The sequence below is a fragment of the Gracilinanus agilis genome, chromosome 1 (genome assembly GCF_016433145.1).
Source record: "Gracilinanus agilis isolate LMUSP501 chromosome 1, AgileGrace, whole genome shotgun sequence".
Classification (NCBI taxonomy): domain Eukaryota; kingdom Metazoa; phylum Chordata; class Mammalia; order Didelphimorphia; family Didelphidae; genus Gracilinanus; species Gracilinanus agilis.
Window position 1 is genome coordinate 560,058,210 of NC_058130.1, and position 25,063 is coordinate 560,083,272.

Below are 25,063 nucleotides of genomic sequence, written 5' to 3' on the forward strand. Positions count from 1 at the left end.
TTTTAGAAAATTTTTCCATAGTTACATGATTCATATTCTTACTCTTCCCCTCCACATTACCCCCAACCCTTCCCCCCCCCTTGGCCCATGTGCATTTCCACTGGTTTTTACATGTATCATTGATCTAGACCTATTTCCATATTATTGATAGTTGCACTGGGGTTGTTTAGAATCTACATCCCAAATCATGTCTGCATCAACCCATGTGTTCAAGCAGTTGTTTTTCTTCTGTGTTTCCACTCCTGTAGTTCTTCCTCTGAATGTAACGTTTTCCATAAATCCCTCAAATTGTCCCTGATCATTGCATTGTTGCTAGTATAGAAGTCCATTACTTTCGATTTTACCACAGTATATCAGTCTCTGTGTACAATGTTCTCCTGGTTCTGCTCCTTTGACTCTGCATCAGTTCCTGGAGGTCATTCCAGTTCACGTGAAATTCCTCCAGTTTATTATTCCTTTGAACACAATAGTATTCCATCACCAGCATATACCACAATTTGTTCAGCCATTCCCCAATTGACAGGCATACCCTCGTTTTCCAGCTTTTTTGCCACCACAAAGAGGCTATAAATATTTTTGTGCAAGTCTTTTTTCCTGTGATCTCTTTGGGGTATAAACCCAGCAATGGTATGGCTGGATTAAAGGGCAGGCAATCTTTTAGCTCTCTTTGGGCATAGTTCCAAATTGTCATCCAGAATGGATGGATCAGCATGAACTTATTTCTTAAAAAATGTTTTTGATCACTTTTCAACATAATTGGTTTCTTTTGTAGTCCTATGTATTGTATTATATTTTATGCATTTTAAAAACATTTAATAAAGTGCTAGAGTCCATGACAAAATTGATTAAGAATCTATTCTGACTATAAGTCTGTATTAGCTGAATGTTCTGGGAATTCATTTTCTTTTTTGTCTGAAAATTTACTGAGAAAAATGAAGTTACATTAGGAAAATGAAGTAGCTTCTACTACTTATGCTCTTTTCATTCTAGGAATTTCTATCCAATTCAATTCTAGTTAATAATAAAAGTAGTAAGTTCAAAAGTATTGTTTCTTAGTGGTTGGTTATCTGACGCATACTACTGTTCAAAACTTATGTTTAAAAAGTGTTTATTTCTTAAAACATCATTGAATACATACACTGTAGTCATTCAAATCATACCTCAGAAGTATCCTGGGTCCCCTTCCAGAACCTCCTTTTAAAGAGGGTACCCAACGCAGCCATCTCTTTATTTCCCACCAGGCTGCATTACTCTGGACTTTTTTTGTCATTTCTCTTCTAGGTACCTTTCTCTTCCCTCCTTTCAGTTTTTTTACTTGGGAGTCTTCAGTTGAATATAAGCTTCTTAAGGGCAAGGACTATCTTTTTCTTAAAATTTGTATTGTTATAAATTGATCTGGAGTCTTATTACCAGATTTATAAGCATTTGTTAGTAAAGAGAATGGCTGAGGCCCCTGCTTGCTAGAGGAGAGGAGAGAAACAAGTTGCACTGCCTCTGCCACAGTGATGCTCCAGACTCCCATCCTGACAAATACAGCCTTTGGACATGCCACATGATTTTGTGACTTCTATGCCCTGCCACTAGGGTGCCTAGGATCCAAGCCTCCTAAAAGAATAACTTCACATAATCCCTAGGATTTGGCAGAGCCTGTGCCATTGTAATAGCTTAATAAATTTTAGATGGCGCAGTGGATAGAGTGCTGGGCCTGGAGTCAGGAAGGCTTATCTTCCCAAGTTTGAATCTGGCCTTAGATACCACTAGCTGTATGTTCTCGGGCAAGTCACTTAACCCTTTTTCCCCTTAGTTTCCTTATCTGTAAAATGAGATGGAGAGGGAAATGACAAACCTTTCCAGTACCTTTGCCAAGAAAGTCCCTCCAAAATGGGGTCAGAAACTACTGAAATAAAAGAATAAATGTTGACTAATACTTCAATAATCTTTTTCTTCAGCATGCATCCAAGGTTTCTAAATACAAACTATAAAACTTTGCAGATGGCCTTCCTTTATTGTAATGGCTAGGCTGAAAAATTTATCCTGTGGTCATCCTGTAACAAATCACTTCAAATTTGGGTAAATTTCAGATGACAGTGTCTTATCTCACTGGGTCTCTGGGAACAACTTTTCCACATGGACTCTTCATTTACTTTTCTCCTGTAGATTGCCCCATAAATCATTTCTTTCTAATCTTCAGTCTCTTGTCTACTAGCTCCCTTCCCTGCTGCTCACAGATATGGCCAAATATTTGCCCTAACATCCCTTCAAACTATCCTATATCCTTTTCTCAGCCAAAGTCTCAGAAAAAGCTCTCCATTTTGCCTGCAAGTTCTTTCCAACTTCATCATTCAAGTGAAACTGCTCTCTCCAATGTTATTAGTTAGGTTTTTTTAATTGAATTTCTATAGTATTTGATATTTTTGGCCACCTTCTCTCCTGAATGGTTCCCCCCACACAGCAATAATACTATTCTATTGGTTTTGTTATCTGTCTGAACATTAATTTTCTTCTTTGCTAGTCTGTCATCCATATTGCGTATGTTAGTGTACCTCAAGTCTCACTTCATGCCTTTTTTTCTCTAGTCTTTAACTTGACCTCTTCAATTCAAATGGGTTTAATTATTATCTTTATGCAGAGTGCTCCAAGGTGATTCTTTGCTCTCTTTCACCCCACATTTTCAATCAGATGCCAGATCTTATAGTTTCTACCTCCACAACATCCCTCACTTCAATCCCTATTTGCTTCATTTCTGGGAAATGCCCTAGGTTCAGGTGCTGCTCATTAGACTCAAATTTCAATTACCTAATTGGTCTCTATGTGTCAACTCTTCCATTCCAATTCATCTTTTACCCTGCTGGTGTAAAAAAAAAAAAGTTTAAAAACCCCTTACCTTTTGTCTTAGAATTGATGCTAAGTATCAGTCACAAGGAAGAATGGTAAGGACTAGTCACCTTCTGTCTTAACCTTCTCCTTTTAGCTTTTCCTTATCCTTCCTACTGCTAATGCTCCCCCAACTTCTGTTTCCTTCCTTTTGAATCTGTTTTGTACATTTCTTTGTAAGATGATGTTCCTAATCCCTTGGATTATACACTTTTGGGTAGAGACTTTCACTTTTGACTTTGTGTCCCTAGCACCTAGCTAAATGCCTGGCACATAATAGGTGCTTAATAAATGCATGTTGATTGTTTGGAAGCTTTTCCAGTATAGCCACTAGTCAGTTTACACAATGGCCTTCTAGGCCTCAGCAGTTACTTACATGCCATAATGAAAGACTGGAAGACTTTAGTGTACTGCTTCTCCCACTTGCTGAAAGGTGAGATTCCTTTTGGCTAAAAATCAATGAATTGCCCAGCATAGAAAGGTCCAAGGTGGAGAATTTAGATATTTTACTGACTTGTTTGTAGTTTAAGTGAGGAAACATTGGTCTGGAGATACATGAAATGGGTATTTTAACACCAGCCCTGTAACAGACTTCAGTGTTTTCTCTTGTAAAATGGGATACCATTTGTCTTAACAATTTCATTGGGTTCTTTCTAGATCAAAAATAACTTTTCATTGTTCCATCATTATAATCATGGGGACTCTTCGTGACCCCACTTTTGGGGGTTTTACTTGGCAAAGATGCTGAGGTAGTTTACTATTTCCTTCTCCAGTTCATTTTTATAGATGAGGAATTGAGGCAAACAGGGTTAAATGACTTGCCCAGATTCACAGATCGAGTGTCTGAGGCTGGATTTGAACTCATGAAGATGAGTATTCCCAATTCCAAGTCCAGTGATCTATCCACTACGCCACCTGGCTGCTGTTTTGTGAAATAAAAGTCATTATTTGAATTTAAATCAATATTACTGCTTAGGTAGATCATCCATAGAAACTACAGACTCTGTGCCTTAAATAAGATGAGCCCTGCAGCAAGAACTGGGGAGAGTCAGCACTTTTTTGGTGGCTAAGATTAGCCTGGGCCTACACCGCAAGTCTAAGCCTACACCACAAGTCTCTATCTTCGCCTAGGGAGGAAAGATTGGGCTCCAAATTCATCACCAGGTGATGCAGAGAAACAAACTACTCTTCCGCCCCTTTAGAAGCCCGCTTCTACTCTACTTCAAATACCACAGCTGCACTCTCTTTGCCCAATCAGCAGACTTCGCGGGCACACGGCTGCCCCTCCCCTCTTCGGCACTGCCCAATGGTAACCTTTTCGTTGAGCTCAGCAGCACCCCCTGGGCGGAAAGGGCGGGCCTCACAATACCGAATAACAGTAGTCGAGACGCAAAGAAGATTCGTGCGCTTGCGCACAGCGATCCCGCTACCTTTTCCCTACATTTCTCTTCCCTCCGTCCCTCGGTCTGTCTTCCTGCCGCTACCATATAAGCTACTAGGGGGAAAGGAGGCGCTCGGCCTCCTGGGCCTTGCTTCGCTTCCCTACCACTTCCTGCACCACGTCGCTATCCCTGGTTCGGGTGGAGAAGAGGTAGGTTGAGCGTCGCCGTTACTCCTTTAGCTGGGGCTGGGTGGGGTGAGGCCGCCCGCGGCGCGAGGGGCGTTTAAATTGGCCAAGGAGCCCTTGGGGGTCCTGGGACAGGGAAGAGAAAGGAAGGCGACGTTGGCGGCCCTGCGCCTGAGGTTTCGGTCTAGAGGCCGGCCATACGGCTCCATGTGGAGCCAACTGTCGGAAGAGCAGCTGCGAAGCGGTCCCCACGGTCCGCACGACAGCCAGTTCGCCTTAGGCTGTGTAGGGGAGAGGGGCGGGGTTCGCGCTCCCGCGTGGGGGGCGGGGCTTGTGGAACGCGGGGGTTCCCGCCCCCTCCCACTTTCCTGGCTCCTGCCCCTCGGGCTCATCCCACCTAATAATGCGGACCGGACCTACCTCACCGCATTGTCGTGAGGAAAGCGCTTTGTAAATCTTAAAGCGCTAAGAAAAACGTGAGTGGTGATGATTCCCTCCCATGTCCTTTCCCTTCTTTGTAGGAGATCCTTGAAAGAAGCCTGATTTCAAAGAGGCTGTTCTTGAAGGTGGCCAGCTTCTTGGTTGTCCCCGCCCCCCTCGCGGCCTAGTGTAGGTCAACCTCTGTATCCCCGTGCTGGGAGAGAGGTGTGCCGCAGATTTGCGTTTGCGATGGGTCCTATCGTGCCTTACTTTGCAATAAAACATACTTAGTAAGCATGGAGGAAGCTGAATTATTCCAGCGGTGGAGTGGTTTGGGAGGTAGTTAGATTGGTAGGGCTATGGGGGCTGGTCGTTTTTTATGGCTTGGTAACTGCTTGGCAGCATTTTTATCGGTATTACAGCACCCAGCCAGCTCATTAGCAAAGACTGACTGAATGGATAAAAGCATTTATTAAGTGTTTACTGTGTGCAAAAGCCCACTACTAAGCGCTTGGGATACAATAAGAGTTCGTTTAAATAAGAACTCTTCTATTTTCAAGTTTTCTGTGTTAAGAATGAAGTCTCATTCCAATCAGTCATTTGGATGACATCTGTGGCTATCCTGACACATTTCCTTTTACTGTAGGCATTTTGAATTCATCTTACTGGTGACATTTAAAAAAAATTCCATTTCTACCAGACTCAGTTTTATGGGCAGGATTTAAGGTGGGTTCTGAGAGCTAATAAAGTCGATGCATGCTTAATTATAAAATGTTTCAAGTAAGTTGTAAAGTTTACTGCTGGAATTGGATTTTTCTGTCATGTTTTTAAGTGTTATTGTTCTTTGCAGTTAATGAAATCCTGATAGCTGCATCAGTTATTTATACAAATAATACCAAAATATGACAACTTCAAGAAACATTGAAAGTAATTAATTGCTAAAATTATACAAATCAGAAATTTTGAGTTATTACTTTCAGGAGTTGGTAGATAGAAAACATTGTTCTGTACATTTGTGGTAGGATTTTTAAAAATATTGTTTTATTTTTTATTTTTTTTTTTTACCTTATTAGACAATTACTAAGGATTACAGAACGAAATGAGATCCTGTAAAGAATTACTGTTCTAGAGAATAATAATTTGTTAATAGATCCTTTGAGAAAGAGCCACTAATTTGGAAGTCAGATTATTTTATCTAAGTGCAAACATTTTCTTTGACACTCATTTTGTGACCTTGGACAAATCTTCATTTTGCTCATTTGGTTTGGATTATCTAGCCTCTACTCTAGATAGGTAGTCTCCCTGTTTCTGGGTTTGTCAGATGCCATTTATGTGGTGATTGGCTCTGATTATATTACAATATGCAATATTGTAAACATAAAGTTAAAATATTTTTATTGGTTTTACAGGCTTACTTATGGTTTCCTCTTTCTACTTTGCTTGAAAGTTATATTTAAAAGCAGTGTGTTTAGATGCCAGGGGCGGGATGAATTTGACCTTTGGTCAGTGTGGGCTGGAACATTTTGATATATGATACTGAGTAAATGTAGAAAAAACTTATCTTCCTGTAAGTGATTTATGGAATTAATTTATTATAGAAATCCATAGGCTCCATCTTCAAAATCAATAGACAAAATACCTCAGAATGAGATTTAATCTTCTTTATACCTTAACAGAGAGCAGCTAGGTGTCACAGTGGATAGATTGCTGGGCCTGGAGTCAGGAAGACCTGAATTCAAAACCAGCCTCAGATGCTATATGACTTTGGGCAAACTCACTTAACCCTGTTTGCCTAAGTTTCCTCATCAGCAAAATGAACTGGAAAATTGAAATGGCAAACCACTCCAGTATCTTTGCCAAGAAAACTCCAAATGGGGGAGGTGGTCATAAAGAATTGGACATGACTGAAATGACTGAACACTCTTAATTGAAGATTGCATTCTTTAAGAATTATTGTGGTAATTAATAATTCCCTGCAAAAAGTTAATTTCAGTGCTTTGGTTTGTTAAATGTACAATGATTTGATGTAGTTAATGAACATAAAGAATGCATTCATTCTGATAAAAGATTACTTTTGGAATATTTGAGAGAATAAACCCTTTCATGATATATAATTCTATTTTGGTTTTCTAAAACTTGTGATTTAATTATTAAAAGATTTTTATAACTTGATTTAAAAATTTTTTTAATTTCTACAGTGTAATGGAAAACTTTCGACATATAGCTGATGAATCATTTCCAAGCTCCTCGTTAACAGTAACCAGTAGTAACAACAGTGGGATTTTCGAAAATGGCAGCATTTCTTCAAATCTTGGCCTACCTGTTGCAGTTTCAACAGTTGCTAGAAATAACTATTATTGTGATGACAGGTAAGACTTTTTTTTTTTTCTTTTTTTTTTTTTCTTTTTTTTAAACCCTTAACTTCTGTGTATTGGTTCCTTGGTGGAAGAGTGATAAGGGTGGGCAGTAGGGGTCAAGTGACTTGCCCAGAGTCACACAGCTGGGAAGTGTCTGAGGCCGCATTTGAACCCAGGACCTCCCGTCTCTAGGCCTGACTCTCAATCCACTGAGCTACCCAGCTGCCCCCTAGGTAAGACTTTTTTTCTTTTTCTTACAATTACAGTATATTTTTGATGATTAGGTTAAAATGACCGAACCTTATGTTTCTCAAATATTTAAGTGCCTATTTTGTGCAAGGTCCTGGTAATACAGATATTTAAGTATGACATACTTTCAAGAAGTTTACATTTGATTTAGATTGGAGAGATGTACTAAAAATTAGAATCTTTGCACACACATAATATAGAGGTCAAGGAGTATTGGAGACAGTATAGCTTAGGACGAAGTGATTGGGAAGCCACTATTTTTTTTGTTTGCCTTGTTTTGTTTTTAGTAAGGCTGATTTGTGGAGAATTCATGGAAGAGCTGGCACCTTAATTGATATGTGATGAAATATTGAAATAGAATGATTCCAAAAGTTTGGAAAAAAGAGTACATTTCAGAGATAACGGGACAGGCTATTCAAATGAAGAAGGTAGGACAAGACTGGAGAACATTTAGTACAATTTGGCTGTATTTTATAGTTTTTTAATGCAAATAGTTTGAAATAAGTCTGCAAAGTTAAGTGGGAACCAGATTTCATAGAACTTTATATGTCCAGCCTAGAATTTTCTGTTTCACTCTAGAGATAGTAGGGAATTATTTATTTTTGAGGAGCAGAATGAAATGGTCTGCCTTTAATGAGAATTATTTTGATTGTATCTGAAGGATAGATTTAAGAGGAAAGAGACTGGAGGCAGATGACCAATTAGGAGATTTATTATTTTTAAGCAAATTGTTTAGGTGAATGGTGATATAAGATGGTGACCACATGTGAGTGGATAAAGGGAGAGAAATGTTAGAGATACTGTGGAATTATAATAGATAGGACTGAATGTGAGAGAGAGAGACTGGTAGAATCAAAGAAAACTTAATGATTTTGGGTTTTGGTGACTGGGAAGATGGTGGTCTGTTCAGTGATGAGGGAAGATGAGTGGAAAGGAGAGTTTGGAAGAACAATGATATTCCATTTTGAATATAGTTCGAAGTGCTAGCAGAAACCTGAGTTACCTCTGTGGGACTAGAATTTAAGTATGATTTTATGGCTAGGTAGGTAGATTTGGGAGTCTTGTGTTGAAGTAAATTAGCTCATTGAAGGAGAGAAGGTATAGGAGTCTGAAGAGGAGCAATTAAGAGGTAATTGATGATCTTTGAGAAATGGTATTTTAGCTTGGCTGTGGGTGGGGGTGGAGTTGAGCAGTAAATGGATATTGAGGAAACTGAGGAAGTTGGTGTAGATTATTTAGGAATCTGTCAGTGAAAAGGAAAAGAGAACATTGTAACTTGAGGACGTGGGCTCCAAGCATAGGGGAGATCTAAGCATGTTGGTTAGCTCATGGGTATAAGCTATGAGATTATAGATGAGAGAAGGGTAATGATGGAAAGGCTAGTCCCCCAAAGGAGACTGGAAGAGGCACAAGTGCGATGAAATTAGTCATGGCTACCTCTTCCTTTTGACGCTAGAGCTACCAGGGAAATGCTATATGGGATCTAGAGTTTCTGAGGTAAGGAAGAAAGGATATGAGGGAACTCAAAGAAGATAATCTTAGTCTTCTTAATATTTAGGGGAGGAGATCATGTAGTCATTAGGCGGGAATAGATCTAAAATTTGACTGGAAGATTTGGAACACTTGCTTTGGGGGGGAATGTATTAACAGCCTAAGAGATCTTAAAGGTTTGCATGTGTTGATCCGTGAGAGCTTGGTTGAGATTAGAGAACATGAATTTTTTTGTGGTCTCAGTCTTTAATTTCTTTAGTTCTTCCTGCAGTATTCAGTAGCCAAGAAGTAGGATCAGAGAAAGTAGATTTGGGACCTGACCCTGGGTTGAAAGGAGTAAACATTAGGAGAATGACATTTTTTATTAATAGATTTTATTGATATCTTTTATTTTTCACATTGGCAAGATTTCTAGTTGCATACCTCTCTTTCTCTGAGAACTGTCCATTTATTATTATTATTATTATTATTATTATTATTATTATTTTAAAAAGAGGGAGAGGGGGGAAAATTGACTAAAACCAATTAAGGAATTGAAAAAGTCTGACAGCATCTTCAGTTTTTTATACCCCTGAACCCTAACCTTTTTACAAGGGGCAAGGGAAGGGAAGATAACTTCTCAAATCTTTTCTTTGCGGTCAAGCTTACTCTTTGTGACTTCATAGTTTTCAATTTAGTTGTTTTCTGTGGTGTAGTTATTTGCATTTACATTGATGTAAAGTCATTCTATATTATGTTATTTTCCTGTTTGCTTTGCACTAGTTCTTGTAAGACTTTCAGTACATCACTATTCATTGAATTATCTTTTCTTATGGTACAGAAATAGTTCTTTTGCCTTGAATTTGTTGGCAGTTTTCCCACTTGATGGATATATACTTTGTTTCCAGTTATTAACTACTACAAAAGGTACTGCTATACGTATTTTGCAGTAATTCGCATTGATTGGTTGTTGGATCAGTCATGCAATACTCACAGATAACCCATAGACATCATATTTAAGAATTTTGCAATTTTTAGCACTTTCTACTTCTTTTCCACAGCTCTGCAACAGCTATTGCTTGAGAAAAAGAAATAGGTTCAAATAGAATTAGGAGAGCTATTACTATTTTTGACAGTTTTTTGTATCAAAGTAGCGATAAATGTGGCCTTCTGGCCAGCCTAGCAGCATTGAACTTTTCCATATATTAGACTAATTTTCTGATGTAAAAATTTTATCACCAAGCCCACACTGTTTACTGTCATTTGGACCTTTTTAGAACTCTCCCAGCGTAACTGTAGAGAATCTGAAGATGGTACTTGTTTGTTAATAAAAGTATACTATAAATCTCTAATCTTTCTGATGACCCATTCATATATATATATATATATATGACTTGGGACAAGTTATTAATGTTCTGTTTTTAGAGGTCTGGCATATTTGTTTTTATCCTGCTAAATGGTGGTACTCTGTTAAGTAAAAGAAGGATCATAACCATATTCTAGATTTAGAGCTGGAAGGGGCTTTTGAGGTCATCTTGACCAACTCCTTCATTTTATATGTGAGGACATTGAGGCTCAAAATGATGAAATGGCATACTTAACATTATACACAGTAAGCATCAAAACTGGGATTATGTCCAGCCTCTGGCTCTTACTATTATTGTCCTATGCTGCCACCCAGGATTTTAGGTTCAGAGAGATCTCTTCATATTTCTGACATTTCTCAGTCAGCCTTGGGCTTTGCAGTTTCATGATGAAGATGTTTAAATAAATTAAATATTGCAAAGCTGCGGTCTTAATTTAGATTTCTGGTTACAGCAGATTAATGTATTTTGGTCATTATGATGACTTTTGTTACCTTTTGAACAAAATTGCCATTTGTGGGACTCGGATTTTCTACTGACCATTTTTACTTTGAATTACTTGTAGGCTCCCTTTCCATTTGGGTTCTCTTTTCCAACCAGATTGACTCCGGAACTACAAACCATTTCTACTACTCCATCTTGCTGATTACCTACCTGTGTTCTCTCCTGTAGTCTTTAATTCTTTTTCTCAATTTCCTTCTTAATTTTTCTTACTTTAGTATGCAGAGATCTCTTTCCATTATTTGATACTCAAATACATTGCAAGTGAAAATGTGATCTATACAATAGACACGTTCTTTACAGAATAATCCATGTGACAGATTGGTAAATATTGTCCATCTGTGTATGGTTACTAAATACCTTACTTTCTTCTATCTCCAATTTATTGACATAGATAATTCTTTTTATTGTTATGTTTTTGCACATAGTCCAGTTGTGAAGATTTTATGATAAACTATATGGAACTGTAAGATGTAAAATTAGGTTTGACTCAATATGAGAGTTGTAAAAGTAATATTGTGGTCACCATTTATAAAATATTAGCCCTTAAGTCAAAAATGACTGTTAGCAGCTTTTATTTACAACAAGTTAGAGATATTAAAAGTGGGATATGTAGGAAGGAGACAGAGCCTTGTCTAGCCTACCAGTCTAAGTGCTGATCTGGTGAAGTCTGGCTCAGCCGTGGGCAAGGGCTCCCTTAAGTCTTCAGCCAGAAATCCACCATTGCAAACCTCTTCCAGTAGGCTCTTTCCAGTGTAGAAAGTCAAGGAATAGTCTTGGACAATGTGACTGCTTCCAAGAGTCATCCTCTATCCCAGCTCACCTATGTAGATTGAACCCAAGAAGAATCTCCCTTCAGCTCAGCTCACCCATGCAGAGTGAGTGAATGAATACTCAGGCTGACCCTTTTAAAGCAGTTATCTCCACACCACTTCCTGTCCCTTCCCTACTTCACAGGAACCAATCACAGCCTTCCAATTTGTCTAGCACTGTGGGGTGGGGGTGGGGGTGGTGGGGCAGTGGCCTTTGGAGGTGTGAGCTTTCTCTAGTAAGTGACTCATGAACTCTCCTTCTTAATTGTTGGCTAGGTGCTAAACAGGGGTACCTTAAATTCTTGATTTGGTTAGATTAAAGGTTGCTGATGGATTTCATTAAAAATAAACTAAGAGTCTAATTCTCTCTTCACAGAACTGGCTTGTGCAGCTTAAGGTGTTATATTGCTTAAACTTTGTGTTTATATTCTTCTGTAGCATTATTTAATAAAATATTTATATATTTGAAGTTTAACCTTGGCCTAATTTTTTATTTGCACTTTTCTCTCTACATAGATATTCTGATAATCAGACATCTTACCCAGGAAGAGAGAGGTTTTCATTTGCTCCTGAATCTTATGATAGTCAGTCAGACTCTGAGACAAAAGGGAAGTTTGATTTTAGCTTCTGGGATAGGATGTAAGTGCCACCTTCATTTTACTTTCTTAGAACTAAGATGTAATAATAATTATAGAACAAGCCATTCTAAATTTGCACAGGTATGGTGCTTTATAACTGATTTTGTATTTTTGCATCTGCCTTCCTGAAAGATTTGTAATTTTTCATTGGTTGTACAAAATACTTTTTTTAAAGAAAATGTTTGTGGACATTCATTCCATTAATATTCTTAGCATTTTGGCTAACTAACACTAATAAGCCTTGACGAATTAGAACATATTACACTCAGTGACATATTCCAGTGTTGGATAATGAGGAAGGTGTCATTTACAATTTGGCTAGTAGTATTTATACATTTCATGAAACGAGGAAAGAAAAAAGATGTCAGCTTATTATATAGTACATCTGGCCACATAAATGAAGTAGTAATGTATGGTTGTTAAGGAAAATGTATATCATTAGCTAAGGAAGTTGAGAAGAGATATGTTATTGATGGTGTTGCTAATTTCTAAATCAAAGGGAACTACCTGGTCAGCTACATTTTCCTCTTTGTTAGGCAAGCTTAGAAAGAAATATCCAAGAAATTGTATGCCGAACCTTTGATGAATTCCATAAAGATAAAGACTGAAATGACCTTATTGAACAGATGGAGCAGAAGAAAACTGAGTGGCTGTTAGGGCCAGACTTACTGACCCTTTGTTAATGTTTCACCACTCTTCTACCTAGCCCACAAAGCCACATGTTGTCATTTTTCTTAGTCACTGGTGTACAAGGGACTTGTCTATGATTCTCTTTGTACAGGCCTTTATTAAGCACATGAGTATTTTGTGTGCTCTTTGTAAATGATAGCATTGTAGATAGAGATTGAGGAGTATTTAGACTAAAAAAGAAGATGGAAGCTTGGATCCTTCCAGACCTACTTGTCAAAAGTGGTGTTCTGTCCAATTCAAATTCTGTTCCTGTAAGATCCAAGTGATGTTGCAGAATTTAAAATGTGATTCTCTGCTTCTGTCTACTGTACTCTCATCATTTTGCTTCTTTTTAGCAACAATACATACTTAAAGAAAAGAAATCATAGAGCTGGGAGGGCCCTGAGCTCTTCCATCTAGGCCAGCCCCTTCAGTTGATTAAAAAAAATATTCTTACCTGTTTTGACAAAGCTATCCATGGTCCATTGATAAGAATTATATTTTCTCAGCAAAAAGTGGAGTTTCTAGACTATTTTGGTTCTAATTAGAAAAAGCTTATGGATGCTTATGATAAAGAGAACAGAACTATTTTTAAAGAAAAACTGAAAATGAGACAGAAGAGCCAGATTTTAAAAAAGGACACACAGAAGGTTCAAGTTGAGTCAGATACAAAGTCATCCAAGCTAATCACAGTGCATGTAACTATAGGGCCTAGTATCACTTAAGATTATCAGAATCCTTGAAATTAGGGAAAGTACTATCCTCCAGTGTGATTGAGAAAAGTATTTTAATTTGACAATTCAGATTTTCTTGGGGGCAGGGGTGGGAAACAACCTTTTTTTTAAATGATTAAGTTTTTTTTTAAAGCTATGAAATCTTTTTGGATCAATTTTTCATGTAATCAAAGGTATCTAATCTTTTTTAATTGCCTCTTTCTTTTTTTTTTTAAGGGTATAATGCCTTCCTATAGCTGTAAAAAGTATATTATTTATATCTCATTTAATTTTTTATATTATGATCTTTAATATTGGATCAAATATCCATTTAGTATGTATTATAGAATATAGTGTAAAGTGTTGGTCTAAGCCTAACTGCTTTCTGGTTTTCCCAGCAGTTTTTATTAAATAAGGAATCTTTTTTTAGGTAATTTACCTTCTACTTTATCAAACACAAACTTATTGAGTTATTTTTGATCCTACTTTGTCTAGTCTGTTCTACTTTTTTGTCTATTTTTAACCAATATGAGATGGTTTTGATGACTGTTGCTAATTTATAATATAGTGAGGTATAGAAGTGCTGTTCTCCCTTCATCCTTACTTTTTTTCATCATTTACTTTGATATTGTAGATCTTTTGTTTTTCCAAATGAATTTTATTATTTTGTCAAGTTTTATAAAGGGTCCCTTTGGTAATTTGATAGGTACTTACTATAAATTAGCTTTGATAATGTTGTAATTTTTATTATATTGGCACAGCCTAGTCATGAGGCTTGAACATTTCTCCAGCTATTTAAGTTCTTCATTTCTTTAGGGAACACTTTGTAATTTAATATATATATCTTTTGCAGATATTTCATAGTTGTTTGGAATGAGAATTTCCTTTCTACTTTTGTTTCTTATGTTTTGTTATTATATAGACATGTTATTGATTTTTGAGGATTTTGTAGCTTACAACTTTGTTGAAGCTAGTTATTTTTTCAATTAGTATCTTGGTTGATTTCCTATGATTTTCCAAATATAACATCATATCAGCAAATAGGGATAGCTTTATCTCTTATTTACTTTACATTTCTTTTTCTTTTCTTATTGCTATTGCTAGCATTTCCAGAACTTGATCAAGCAATGGTGGTAAGAGCAAGCATCTTTATTTCATTCTTGTATTTATTTTTGGAGGTATTCATCTGCGTGTGTGTGTGTGTGTGTGTTCATGTGTGTTCGTTCTGTTTTGTTAGCATATAACTGCATGATATGTTCTGATTTATTCTTTTTACTATTTTCTATTTTTGTTGTTTTATCTTTTTAAATTTTTATTAGACTTATGACTTTGGCAAGAATTCTTGTCCCCTCCAAGAGTCATTGATTTCCATTTTTGGTCCATTCTTATTTTTAGGGAGTATGCTGCTAGGGCAAAGTTTTTGCCTCTTCTATTAAGCTGTTGATCTTTTTTTTCCCCAATTTTCCGTCTTTTATTTCTTTTAAAAATACCCTTTTAAACTTCTTGCATTATTTCTTGCAATAATTTAATTGTTGTGGGCATACTTTTTTTTTAATGTTTAATGATACCCTTTTCCTTCTCTCAGCTTTCAAATATTTTATTCATTTTTTTTTGGATGTACTATGTACATAAGTGTTTCCACTCTGGAATGGTGACCAGGGAATGGTTTTGTTAAAGACATCTTTGAAAGTGCAAAGAAGACAACCTGGAGGCTAGAATTCAGTTTTTTATATAAAATCCAAAGAAAAAAATACAAGAAAAAAATCAGGACAGAATTTGATCTCAGAGATAACTTGATGCTGCTCTGCATCCTTTTCCTGTTATCTCCTGCTGCCTCAGAGCTCTTGGGCTCTTGGCTGCTCTCCTTTACTGAAAGCTGCTTTAGCTTCGTGGCTACTTTGTCAGTGCTGCTCTCTTTGCCTGCTTTGCCTTCTTCTCTTCTATTTTGCTCCTACATTCTTCAAATTTTGCCTTAAACTTCTGAGTATTTTCTATATTTAGGAATTGAATTGCCAGTAGTTAAAGGTTGGAATTTTCATTAGCAAAGTCAGCATGTGTGTTCCAGAACCAGGTCTTGCCACTCCCTGCATTAGGCTTCAGCTCCATCAGTAGCATTATACAGTGATTAACATAGATCTTCAGAGTTGTTCCCCTTTTTATGAGGAAGTGAATTGTCCCTTTCTCCTTGTATTTCAGCCGATTCTTGTCACTCCCCCCCTCACTTTTTCTATTCTGGAAGAGTATTCTAGAACAGCTTTGTTTGTATCTTAAAGTTTGTACTCTTCTTCAAGGGTCTTAATCTCCTGCTATGGGCTCAAATTGTGGATCTTGGTTCAAATCATTTACATTCTCAGGGGAGATGTCATGCTCCTCTTGAGTCTCCTTGGTTGCCTCCATAGAGAGAGAGGGGATGATGTCTCAGCAATGAGTGGTCCAGATTTAATTGATAGAGGCAACTTCTAGAAAACCAAAGTCTCTTGATCTTGGGAAGCTGTGTGTCAGCCCTTCTTTTTCAATTTATAATCTTAGTTTCCTAGAGTACTGAGAGATCAATTTGATTTGATCAGGGTTAAAAACCCAGTGTGTGTCAGGCTAGTATATAGAGCAATAACAAAATTTGGGAGGCCATAATTGAAAAAGAGAGGCCTAGAGGCAGGAAGACTAATCTGCATGTCAAGTCTGGTCACCTGCTAGCTATATGACCCTGGGCAAGTCACTCAACCCTGTTTGTCTCTTTCTCATTTGAAAAATGAGCTAGAGAAGGAAATAGCAAACCTCTCCAGTATCTATCTTTGCCAAAAAAAAAAACAAACCCAAATGGGGTCGTGAAGAGTGAGACATGACTGAAACGACTGAACAATGGTAAAAAAGAATATCTCATTAAAAGGAACTATGAATAATATAGCTAAAAAGAGGAATGATTAATAAAGTACATTTAAGAATGCTCTACATAAAAATACAAGTCATTCCTTTAAAAAAATAAATGAACCAGGAGCCTTATTAATGGAGGAATATTTTACATTCATGTCTAGAAAATGTTATAACAAAATTAAACAAGTATCTAAATTTACAGATAGAGAACTTAACTATAACAATTAAACTACCATGTAAAGCTAAACAAAAAAAAATTCACTCAAAGAACACAAAAAGAATCTCAAGGGAATTTTTTGGTTATGTTTTGTAGTTATATAGATGTATTATTGATTTTTGAGGATTTTGTAGCCTTCAACTTTGTTGAAGCTAGTTATTAGCTGTCTCATAGTATCTTGACTGATTTTTGAAATATACTGTCTTATCATCAGCAAATAGCTTCATCTTTTTACCTTTCTTTATTCCTTTAATTTCTTTTTCTTATTAATGTTGCTAGTAGTATTTATATATTATATGAAACAAAGGGAAAAGAAGATGCCTGCTCATTATGGTGATAAAGTAATCATCAAAGCTGTTTTTAAAAAAAGTCAGGAACTAACTAAATGAGAAAAAAAAATTGGACTAAGCATAAATTACCCTATGTAGAATTTCTATTTGAATTGCTAGGAAACTTTGAAAACAATTTAGCAAAAATTAGATTTATACAACATCTTACAAGCTCAAAATGACTAGAATCATTATGGTCAGAAGAATCAAGGCATTGGCTACCATTTACAGCTTTGACTATTGGGAGAATATTTAACTAAATCAGGGGTTGAGACAGTTACAAAAGATAAAACAGATCATTTCCACTACATGAAATCAGAAACATTTTGTATGAATGAAATTCAAGTGGCTTTAAAAAGGAAAACTTTTTTGGAGTGCAATCTTAACATTGAATATCTGTGATAATGATTTGATATAGGAATTAACAAATAAGAACAAAGTTATTTTCTATTGCTTAATTGTCTAGAAACAGTTCTCAAGTAGAGAATTGCAAATTTTAAACAACCAATAGAAAAATTTCTCCTAATCACTAATAATAATATATCAAAGAGTGTTTGAGACTGAATCTGAACACAAGTCTTTCTGATTTCAAGTCTAGTTTTCTATCCACAATCAAAAATGAAACACTCTAAAGGAGCTTACAGTCTTTTAGAGGAAACCATCTGTTCATAAATATATCCAATATTTGTAGAAAATAAATGCAAGATAGATTTTTTTTTTAAATGTGTAGGTAGTACCAATTGGGGTGGACAGGGAGGGATCAGGAATTCCATCCAGCCTTATCTAAAAGGTGGAATTTGAGTTGATTTTTATAGGATCCCTAACCATTCCCAGATATATAGAGAGTGAGTGTCTTCCCAGTATGGGACTTCTAAGTGTCTGCTGTAATCCAGTTATTGTGCTCTACACATTGCACAATACCCCTTTGTCCTCTCCTCTTAGGGATTTGCTTCTGTGAACATTTAGTAATTTGCTCTTTTCTCCATGCTTGCTGGAGCTATGTCCAGTGCCTAAAATGGTTTTTCTCCCCCTCTATTACCTTTCAGAATCCCTTCTGTCTTTAAAAGTTTTAGGTGAGGTATTATTTTCTTCGTCAAAGGGCTTTCCTGATTCATTTTCTTTTCCTACCCCCAATTCAATTCTTAGTTTTCAGGTTACACCAGAGGCAGCTGGTAGCACAGTGGATAAAGGCTTACCTGGAATCAAGAAGACCTGAATTCAAATTTACCTTTGGACACTTACTAGCTGTGTGACTATCTAGCAAGTCACTTATCCACTGTTTGCTTCAGTTTCTCAACTCTAAAGTAGGGATAACATAAAAGCATCTATCTTGTATAGTGTTGTTATGAAGATCAAATGAGATAATAGACAGCTGAGTACAAAGCCTTGCACATAGTAGATGCAGTAAAAATGCATTATTCCCTTTCCTTCCCTCTTCAATTCTTTAAATAGGTTTATTTATGTATATGTATGTCTTTCTAGTGGATTATAAGCTTTGATATTTCTGTCTTTGTATCCCTGATGCCTAGTATCCTAGTATAAGTTTAGTAAATGTTTGTTCAGTGGAATTGAAGGAAGAAAGACAATGTAAAAAATAGTTGGAGTTGATGATATGGTTATTAGTGTCTTCATAGGAAACAGTTTCAATAGTTTTCTTGGTAGTTTAATGGGTATAGCACTAAATAAGTAAATTAGTTTGGGTAGGATTGTCATTTTTATTATGTTACCTTGTCCTACCCATGAGCAACTAATTTTTTTCCAATTATTTAGATCTAGTTTTAATTGTGTGGAAAGTGTTTTGTAGTTGTGTTCATATAGTTCCTGTGTTTGACTTGGCAGATAGATTCCTAAGTATTTTATATTGTCTAGGGTGATTTTAAATGGTATTTTTCTTTCTAACTCTTGCTGCCAGGATGTGTTGGAAATAAATAAAAATGTTGGTGATTTATGTGGGCTTATTTTGTATCCTGCAACTTTGCTAAAGTCGTTGATGATTTCCACTAGCTTTCTAGTTGATTCTCTAGGATTCTTTAAGAAGACCATCATATCATCTGCAAAGAGTGATAGCTTGGTCTCCTCATTACCTATTTTAATACCTTCAATTTCTTTTTCTTCTCTAATTGCTACTGCTAGTGTTTCTAGGACATTGTTAAATAATAGAGGTGATGATGGGCATCCTTGTTTCACTCCTAAACTTATTGGGAATGCCTCTAATTTATCCCCATTGCAGATGATGCATGCTGGTGGCTTTTTATTTTTATTTTTTATTTATTTTTAGAAAAATTTTCCATGGTTACATGATTCATGTTCTTACTCTCCCTTCCCCTCACCACCATAGCCGATACACATTTCCACTGGTTTTTACATGTGTCATCGATCAAGACCTATTTCCATATCATTGATAATTGCACTGGGGTGGTGTTTAGATTCTACATCCCAAATTGTGTCCACATCAACCCTTGTGTTCAAGCGGTTGTTTTTCTTCTGTGTTTCTACTACCATTGTTCTTCCTCTGAATGTAGATGGTGTTCTTTTTCATAAGTTCCTCAGAATTGTCCCAGATCATTGCATTGCTGCTAATAGCAGGAGTCCATTATATTCGATTTTACCACAATGTATCAGTCTCTGTGTACCATGTTCTCCTGGTTCTGCTCCTTTTGCTCTACATCAATTCCCGGATGTCATTCCAGTTCACATGAAATTCCTCCAGTTCATTATTCCTTTGAGCACAATAGTATTCCATCACCAGCAGAAACCACAATTTGTTCAGCCATTCCCCAAGTGAAGGGCATCCCCTCGTTTTCCAGTTTTTTGCCACTACAAAGATGCGGCTATAAATATTTTTGTACATGCCTTTTTCCTTATGATTTCTTTGGAGTATAAACCCAGGAGTGGTATGGCTGGATCAAAGGGCATACAATCTTTTAAAGCCCTTTGGGCATAGTTCCATATTGCCATTCAGAATGGTTGGATCAATTCACAACTTCACCAGCAATGCATCAGTGTTCCAATTTTGCCACATCTCCTCCAACATTCACCACTTTCCTTTGCCAATCTGCTAGGTGTGTGGTGGTACCTCAGAATTGTTTTGATTTGCATTTTTCTAATTATTAGAGATTTAGAACACTTTTCTCATGTGCTTATTGTTAGTTTTGATTTCTTTATCTGAAAATTGCCTATTCATGTCCCTTGCCCATTTATCAATTGGTGAATGCCTTGATTTTTTTGTACAATTGATTTAGCTCCTTATATATTTGAGTAATTAGACCTTTGTCAGAGTTTTTTGTTAAAAAGATTTTTTCCCAATTTGTTGATTCCCTTCTAATTGTGGTTGCTTTGGTTTTGTTGGTACAAACCCTTTTTAATTTAATGTAATAAAATGATTTGTTTTATATTTTGTAACTTTTTATAACTCTTTCTTGGTTTTAAAATCTTTCCTTTCCCAAAGATCTGACAAGTATACTATTCTGTGTTCACCTAATTTACTTATAGTTTCCTTCTTTATATTCAAGTCATTCACCCATTCTGAATTTATCTTGGTGTAGGGTGTGAGATGTTGATCTAAACCAATCTCTCCCATATTGTTTTCCAATTTTCCCAGCAGTTTTTGTCAGATAGTGGGTTTTTGTCCCAAAAGCTGGGCTCTTTGGATTTATCATAGACTGTCTTGCTGACGTCACTTACTCCAAGTCTATTCCACTGATCCTCCCTTCTGTCTCTTAGCCAGTACCATATGGTTTTGATGACCACTGCTTTAATAGTACAGTTTAAGATCTGGTACTGCTAGACCACTGTCCTTCACCTTTTTTTTTTTTTCATTATTTCCCTTGATAGTCTTGATCTTTTGTTCTTCCAAATGAACTTTGTTATAGTTTTTTCTAATTCAGTAAAAAAGTTTCTTGGTAGTTTGATAGGTATGACACTAAATAAGTAAATTAATTTGGGTAGAATGGTCTATGTTAGCTCATCCTACCCATAAGCAATCAATATTTTTCCAGTTGTGTAGATATAGTTTTAATTGTCTGGAAAGTGTTTTGTAGTTGTGTTTGTATAATTCCTGTGTTTGTTTTGGTAGATAGATTCCTAAGTATTTTATATTGTCTAGAGTGATTTTTAATGGTATTTCTCTTTCTAACTCTTGCTGCTGAGATGTGTTGGAAATATGTAGAAATGCTAATGATTTATGTGCATTTATTTTGTATCCTGCAACTTTGCTAAAGTTGTTGATTATTTCCACTAGCTTTTTAGTTGATTCTCTAGGATTTTTTAAGTAGACCATCATATCATCTGCAAAGAGTGATAGCTTGGTCAACTCATTGCCTGTTTTAATACCTTCAATTTCTTTTTCTTCTCTAATTGCTATTGCTTCTAGTACAATGTTAAATAATAAAGGTGATAATGGGCATCCTTGTTTCACTCCTGATCTTATTGGGAATGCTTCTAATTTATCCCCATTGAAGATGATGCTTGTTGATGGTTTAAGTTAAGAAATATACTGTTTATTATTTTTAGGAAAGGCCCTCCTATTCCTATACTTTCTAGTGATTTCAATAGGAATGGGTGTTGTATTTTGTCAAAGGCTTTTTCAGTATCCATTGAGATAATTATGTAATTTTTGCTTATTAGCTTGTTGATATGGTCAATTATGTAGATGGTTTTCCTAATATTGAACCATCCTTGCATTCTTGGTATAAATCCCACCTGATCATAATGAATAACCCTTGTGATCACTTGCTGGAGTCTCTTTGCTAGTATTCTATTTAAGATTTTTGCATCTATGTTCATTAAGGAGATTGGTCTGTAGTTTTCTGTTTTTGATCTACCTGGTTTTGGGATCAGTACCATATTTGTTCATAAATGGAATTTGGTAGAACTTCTTTACTTATTGTGTCAAATAATTTGTATAGTCTTGGGATTAGTTGTTTGAATATTTGATAGAATTCACTTGTGAATCCATCAGGTCCTGGTGATTTTTTCTTAGGGAGTTCTTTGATGGCTTATTCAATTTCTTTTTCTGATATGGGATTATTTAAGTATTCTGTTTTTCTGCTGTTAATCTAGGCCATTTCTATTTTTTTTAATATTCATCTATATCACCTAGATTGCAATATTTATTGCCATATATAATTGGGCAAAATAGTTTTTAATGATTGCCTTAATTTCCTCTTCATTAGAGATGAGGTCTCCCTTTTCGTCTTTGATACTGTTAATTTGGTTTTCTTCTTTCCTTTTTTTAATTAGATTGACCAGTACTTTGTCTATTTTATCTGTTTTTTCAAAGTACCAGCTTTTAGTCTTATTTATTAATTCAATAGTTCTTTTACATTCGATTTTATTAATTTCTCCTTTAATTTTTAGTATCTCTAATTTAGTTTTCATCTGGAGATTTTTAATTTGTTCACTTTCTAGTTTTTTAATTTGCATGCCCAGTTCATTGACTTCTGCCCTCCCTAATTTGTTAATATATGCACTCAGGGAATATAAATTTCCCCCTGAGTACTGCTTTGGCTGCATCCCATAGATTTTGATAGGATGTCTCATCATTGTCATTTTTTCAATGAAATTATTGTTTCTATGATTTGTTCTTTAACCAGTTTTGGAGAATCATATTATTTAATTTCCAATTAATTTGTGATTTACCTCTACATGTATCCTTACTAATTTTTTTTATTGCATTATAATCTGAAAAGATTGCCTTCATTATTTCTGCTCTTTTGCAGTAGTTTGCCATATTTTTGTGCCCTAGTACATGGTCAATCTTTCTGAATGTACTTTGTGTTGCTGAAAAGGTGTATTGCTTTTTGTCCCTATTTATTTTTCTCCACATAGCTATTAACTCTAATTTTTCTAAGATTTCATTCACATCTCTTACCTCTTTCTTATTTATTTTTTGGTTTGATTTATGTAGATCTGATAGAGGAAGGTTCAGGTCTCCCACTAATATAGTTTTATTGTCTGTTTTGTCCTTCAGCGCCACTAGTTTCTCCTTTTGAAGTTTGGATGCTATACCATTTAGTAGTGCATACATGTTGAGTACTGATATTTCCTCATTGTCTATACTGCCTTTTATCAGGATGTAATTTCCCTTCTCTATCTTTTAACTAGATCTATTTTTACTTTCTATTTGTCAGATATGATTGCCACTCCTCCCTTCTTTTTCTCAGTTGATGCCCAATAGATTTTGCTCCAGTCTTTTACCTTTACTCTGTGTGTCTACCTGCCTCATGTGTGTTTCTTGTAGACTTTCTTTCACTATTTCCTTCTACACCAGTGTTTTGTTTTTAATCAGTCCCCCTAATTTCCACCCGTATTTTACTTCCCTTTCTCCTCCATCCCTTTTTTCCTCCTCTTATTTCTTTAGGATCTTTTTAAGCTACCTCACACACTCTCCATTCTTTATATTGCTTTTCTCCTCACCAGTCCATTTGTTACCCTTCTATTTCTCTATTGGGCACAAATCAATTCTCTGCCCCAATGGATCTGATTGTTCTTCCCTGCATTGAAATTGACTCAAACAGTGTTCTCCCTTGCTCCTGCCATGCACTTCTTTATGAAATGTAAATTTACCCCATTTTGTCTCTTTTCTCATTTCTCTCGATATTAACCTCTTTTTTTACCTCTAGTTTTATATATATTTATGCATACATATATATGCATATCTTGACATTTCATCCTATAGTTTGTCACTGTTCCCTCTAAGTATAATTCTTCTAGCTATCCAGGTGATAACAATTTTTTTTTAAGCCCCTACCTTCCGTCTTGGAATCAATACTGTGTTTTGGCTCCAAGGCAGAAGAGTGATAAGGGTAGGTAATGGGGGTCAAGTGACTTGAACCAGGGTCACATAGCTGGGAAGTGTCTGAGGCCAGATTTGAACCTAGGACCTCCCATCTCTAGGCCTGGCTCTCAATCTACTGAGCTACCTAGCTGCCCCGTCTTGGTAATAATTTTTAAGAGTTACCAATATCATCTCTTCTTAAAGGAATACAAATCATTTGAGCTTATTGGGTCCCTTAAGAAAAATTGGTTTTTTCCCCCTTTCTTAATTACCTCTTGGTAATTCCTTTGAGTTCTGTGTCTGGGCATCAAATTTTCTTTTTAAGTTCAGCCTTTTCTTTATGAATGCTTGGAAGTCTTCTATTTTATTAAATGACCATACTTTGCCCTGCAGGAATATAGTTAGTTTTGCTGGGTAGTTGATTCTTGGTTGTAGACTCAGTTCCCTTCCTTTCCAGAATATCATATTCCATTCCTTCCGGTCCTTCAGTATAGATGCAGGCAGATCCTGTGTTATCTTAACAGTGGTTCCATGGTATCTGAATGATTTCTTAGCAGCTTGTAATATTTATTCCTTGGTCTGGTAATTCTTGAATTTGGCTGTAACATTCCTGGTTGTTGTCATTTGGGAATTAAATAAAGGAGGTGATCTGTGGATTCTTTCAATCTCCACTTTTCCCTCTTGCTGGAGAATGTTTTGTCAGTTTTCTTGGATAATTTCCTATAGAATGATGTTCAGGCTTTTTCTTTTGTCATGATCTTCCAGTAGTCACATTAATTCTTAAATTGTCTCTCCTGGATCTGTTTTCAAGGTCTGATGTTTTGTCAATGAGATGTTTCATATTTTCCTCAATATTTTCATTCTTTTGATTTTGTTTTATAGATTCTTGCTGCCTTGTGAAGTCATTTGTATCTAGTAGTTGGATTCTAATATTTAAAGACTGAATTTCCTTCTTGGCTTTTTGGTCATCATCCTTCTGGTCTGATTTTCTTTGTAGGTCATCTTTCATCTTCTTTGTATCATTTTCAAGTTGGTTAATTTTGGCTTTCAAGACACTATTTTCTGTTTCCAGATTACTTATTTTGCTTTTTAACTTCTTTTTCCAATCATTTTCAGCCTCTCTTAATTGTTTTTTGAGCTGTGTTTTGACTTCTTACAAAGCCTGTGTCCAATTCACTGGAGGTTCTGTGTTTATTCTTAGTGTTCCTTGGTCTTCCTCTGTTTCATTTGCTCT

At 36.0% G+C, this 25,063-nt stretch overlaps 1 protein-coding gene across 1 annotated transcript in view; it reads left to right on the forward strand.

Annotated features, from left to right (window-relative positions):
• CEP192 (centrosomal protein 192) overlaps nt 1-25,063 on the forward strand; it is a 176,725-nt gene that overhangs the window by 2,589 nt on the left and 149,073 nt on the right. Inside the window, exons 2-3 of the mRNA XM_044683214.1 lie at nt 7,060-7,230; nt 12,131-12,253. Of these exons, the coding sequence (XP_044539149.1) occupies nt 7,064-7,230; nt 12,131-12,253 (290 nt within the window). The 5' untranslated portion in view covers nt 7,060-7,063. The remainder of the gene's footprint in view (nt 1-7,059; nt 7,231-12,130; nt 12,254-25,063) is intronic.